General features: G+C 44.2%; 1 protein-coding gene across 1 annotated transcript; it reads right to left on the reverse strand.

The window, feature by feature from the left end:
• Window positions 1-866: 866 nt before the first annotated feature.
• On the reverse strand, window positions 867-1379 carry LOC145640058 (uncharacterized). The gene has a single exon (XM_081691367.1). It carries the CDS (start codon window positions 1377-1379, stop codon window positions 867-869), a length of 513 nt encoding a protein of 170 aa, XP_081547493.1.
• Window positions 1380-3792: the final 2413 nt, after the last annotated feature.

The following is a 3792-nucleotide window of genomic DNA, read 5'->3' on the forward strand; positions in this document are numbered from 1 at the left end:
AGATAGTTCCTAACCTCCTCAAATGGAGGGTTCTAGACTCCTATTCTCTACATGACTCTAGAACGTTCCCACCTCCAAAGGAACACATACATACAAGGAGGTTTCTACATACACTCTTACTAGTGTGTTCAAGACCACTCTAGAACACTCTAGAACGTACAACTCTTATGTACATACAAAGAAGACTCTAGACCCTTATACTATGTACATGACTACTCTTGAATATTCTAGAAACATCCCCTCTAGAATACTCCACCAAAAGAACCCTTTAGAATAGCCCGGAACCTTCTAAAAGCATCTCACGTATTCCGGACTGCTCGCTGCCCAAACTCATATCTCGAGACCTCCGTTTAGAAAACCATCACCTTCATGGTCTTCCTTGGCCCAAAATTTAATGGACCCCCAAATTTGATAGGGACTTTCCCCGCTCTCCCATGCACCGGCGTGGAGTCGGTGTTGACGACCTTCAATTCACCATCCACTTTGTTGAACTTTATGCCTAAGTCCTTGGCTTCCATCAAGCTCACATGGTTGTGTGACGCACCTGTGTCCACAAGTATCCTAGCATAACCCCCGTTCACCTCGCCATTGACAAACAAAAAGTCTCCTTGCTGCTTCGTGCTTGCCCCTTCATTTGTCGAGTGTGCCTCTCCAATGGCCACTTCATCCTCGACTACCCTAGCATTTAGGAACCGCATACGGGCTAGTGTGGCCTTCTCTGGTGCGGATTCCTCCCCAAAGTTGGCGATGATGGCACTCAATGTTTGTCGTTGCGGGAAAGTGCGAGCCATATGCGGCCCTTGGCATAACCAACAAGAGAATGGCTTGCGAGACTTACCTTCCTCATTGCGACTATCCCCCTTGGACTAGGCCTTGTCCTTGCCATATGCGCCGTGCTTGACCCTTGATTGGAGTGATGCCTCCTCCCCCTCATGGTCGTTCTCCTCAAGCGTCTTGCCCTTGTCGCGCCTTGACCCATTCGAAACTTTGACCAAGGACTCTGCCACAACAATTTCTTTTGCAATAGTCTTGATCCCACGTCTTTTTAACTCTTTCTCGGCCCACCTTTGTAAGCCATCCATGAAAAAGATAAGGAGAGTCTTCTCCTCCATGTCGGGGATCTTGAGCATGAGTGACGAGTACGCACTGATGTAGCCCTGAATCGACCCCGTTTGCCTTAGACCACGTAGCTTCTTGATAGCTAGCTCTTCGACATTCTCCGGGTAGAATTGCCTCTTCAAGTGTTTCTTAAACTCGTCCCACGTTGCAATCGAACACAACCCCTTCTTGATGTCCTCTTGTCTCCTTCTCCACCAAAGGATAGCATCATCCGATAAGTACATTGTGGCGGTGTAAATTTTTGAAGCATCGTCCTCCATGTGCATGGCCTCAAAGTATCTCTCGACACTCCATAAGAAGTTGTTAAGAGCCTTGGGGTCACGCTTCCCCTAGAATCTTGGCGGCTCTAAAACCTTTACCCTTGGTCCCAACCCTTGTATGGCACACCTGACCACTGCCGCCCTACATAGAGCCACATCACCCTTTAGTGACTTTACTTGCTCCTTCATCGCTTGGAGCTGCCCCTGATGGGTTTCTTGGATTTTGGCCAGCTCTCCCCTGATCGCCTCGGCCACTTGAGAGACAAGCTCATGGGCCGCCTCCTTGGCTCCCGCTGCCGCTGCCTCTGCCCCTACCTCTAAGACTTGCATGCAGCTATCGATTCCATCGATACCACGCACCAGATCCTTGGCAAGAGTCTTCACCGTTTCGACGTCTTTCCCCATTGTCGAGGTGACCACCTTCATCCCCTTAACGTCGTCGGAGATAGCCCCAATGCTACCCTCCAACTTAGCAATACGACTTTCCATAGTCGATTGCTTCTTCTTCTTTGACGTCTCCTCGACGACCTCCGGTTGACCAACACCTGACGCCATTGCAACCCTCGGTTTCCTACTTCAGCACTTCGTCCACACAACAGCTAGCACCCCACGCAACTGACCGCCCCTCACGATCGACATTGCTCTGATACCACTTGTCACGTGATGACTCTTTTGCCTAAGTCCCTTGCACACAGTCCACTAGTCGACAGCACCCGTAAGTCTCCTAGTCAGGACTCCCCTTGTTTTGCTAGGCTAAGTGTGCTACGAAATTGGCTAAGTAAGAGAATAAAGATGCTCACAAGAGATTTCAATGGAATGCTTGAGAGAACTTTACAATTGTTGCTCTGAATTGGCTAAGGTATGGCTAAGTTTACAAATGAGGATGACCTATTTCTAGGCATCCAAGCTAACCCCTAAGAATCTAGATGGTTCCTAACCTCCTCAAATGGAGGGTTCTAGACTTCTACTCTCTACATGACTCTAGAACGTTCCCACCTCCAAAGGAACACATACATACAAGGAGGTTTCTACACACACTCTTACTAGAATGTTCAAGACCACCCCAGAACACTCTAGAACGTACAACTCTTATGTACATACAAAGAAGACTCTAGATCCTTCTACTATGTACATGACTACTCTTGAATATTCTAGAGACATCCCCTCTAGAATACTCCACCAAAAGAACCCTTTAAAATAGCCCGAAACCTTCTAGAAGCATCTCACGTATTCCGGACCGCTCGCTGCCCAAACTCATATCTCGGGACCTCCGTTTGGAAAACCGTAACCTCCAAGATCTTCCTTGGCCCAAAATATGGTGGACCCTTATATTTGAGCCCATTTGGATCCCATTAGCCCGTCCAAATGGCCCATAATTGTGTTACTGTCAAGTGGGTGTTCACTAGAAATACAAGCAAGGTGCTAAATAAAGCTCTTTAGGGGGAAGTGCTTACTTGAGCACCAAGGTAGGCCCCGTAGCCCCGATTGTTGCCTTGCTGCCTAGTGACCCTCTTGACGTCCCTCCTTGGTGTGGGAGGTGACCCGTGACAAGTAGCATGCTTGTACAAGGAGTATTGTGCATTTTTCTCAAACCTCGGACCTTGAACGCGAATATGACTTTGAGTATAACCAAGCCTCGACCCAAACTTCCCTACAAACAAAACCAAACACGAGGGAGAATTGGGATAAATACTAAAGTAATAAAATAAAACAAATTAAAATAAAATAAAATAAAATACGAAACTAGAATAAATAAGAAAACAAGAGAAAAGAGAAATTATTAACTAAAAGTATGAAATTAAACTAAATACACTAAAAATACAAAAATACTCAAATTAAAAGACAAAAGACAAGAATAAGAAAATAAGAGAAATAAAGACTAAAAAGAGTGAAATTATTTAAAAAATAAGCCGGAAAACGACTCAATAAACACTCTAGAATTGACATAAACTTCACTTATCAATATTACATAAGGAATGCATATATTTGTAGAATTATGTTTAAAATTGAAATTTCATTTCTCTTATTTAATTATGGTTTTGGAAAGTAAATAAAATGTCCAAAATAATTATGAATTAATGGGCTTATTAGGTTAATTACCTGGTGAATGAAACCCCACAAGTGAAAAAAAAATCATATATTATTTAAGTTCCTTGTTCGAAATCATTAAATTAGACATAAATGTTTTCAATAAATGGACTAGCATGTAAGATTGATTGGATAGCGCAGTTTCATGAGCTATAGGGGCATAATGATGCTCGATCAGTCACTTAGATATGCATGAATGATGCATGACTGAACTAATGACCAAGTAGAGGAGCAACGCTTAGGGCTTTATTCGCTCCCTGGTTTGTCAATCAAATTGCTACGTGGAATTCACTCATCAATGGTATGATTATGTGTCTTGTGTGTT

Source organism: Chenopodium album, chromosome 7 (genome assembly GCF_948465745.1).
Source record: "Chenopodium album chromosome 7, dcCheAlbu1.1, whole genome shotgun sequence".
Lineage (NCBI taxonomy): Eukaryota > Viridiplantae > Streptophyta > Magnoliopsida > Caryophyllales > Amaranthaceae > Chenopodium > Chenopodium album.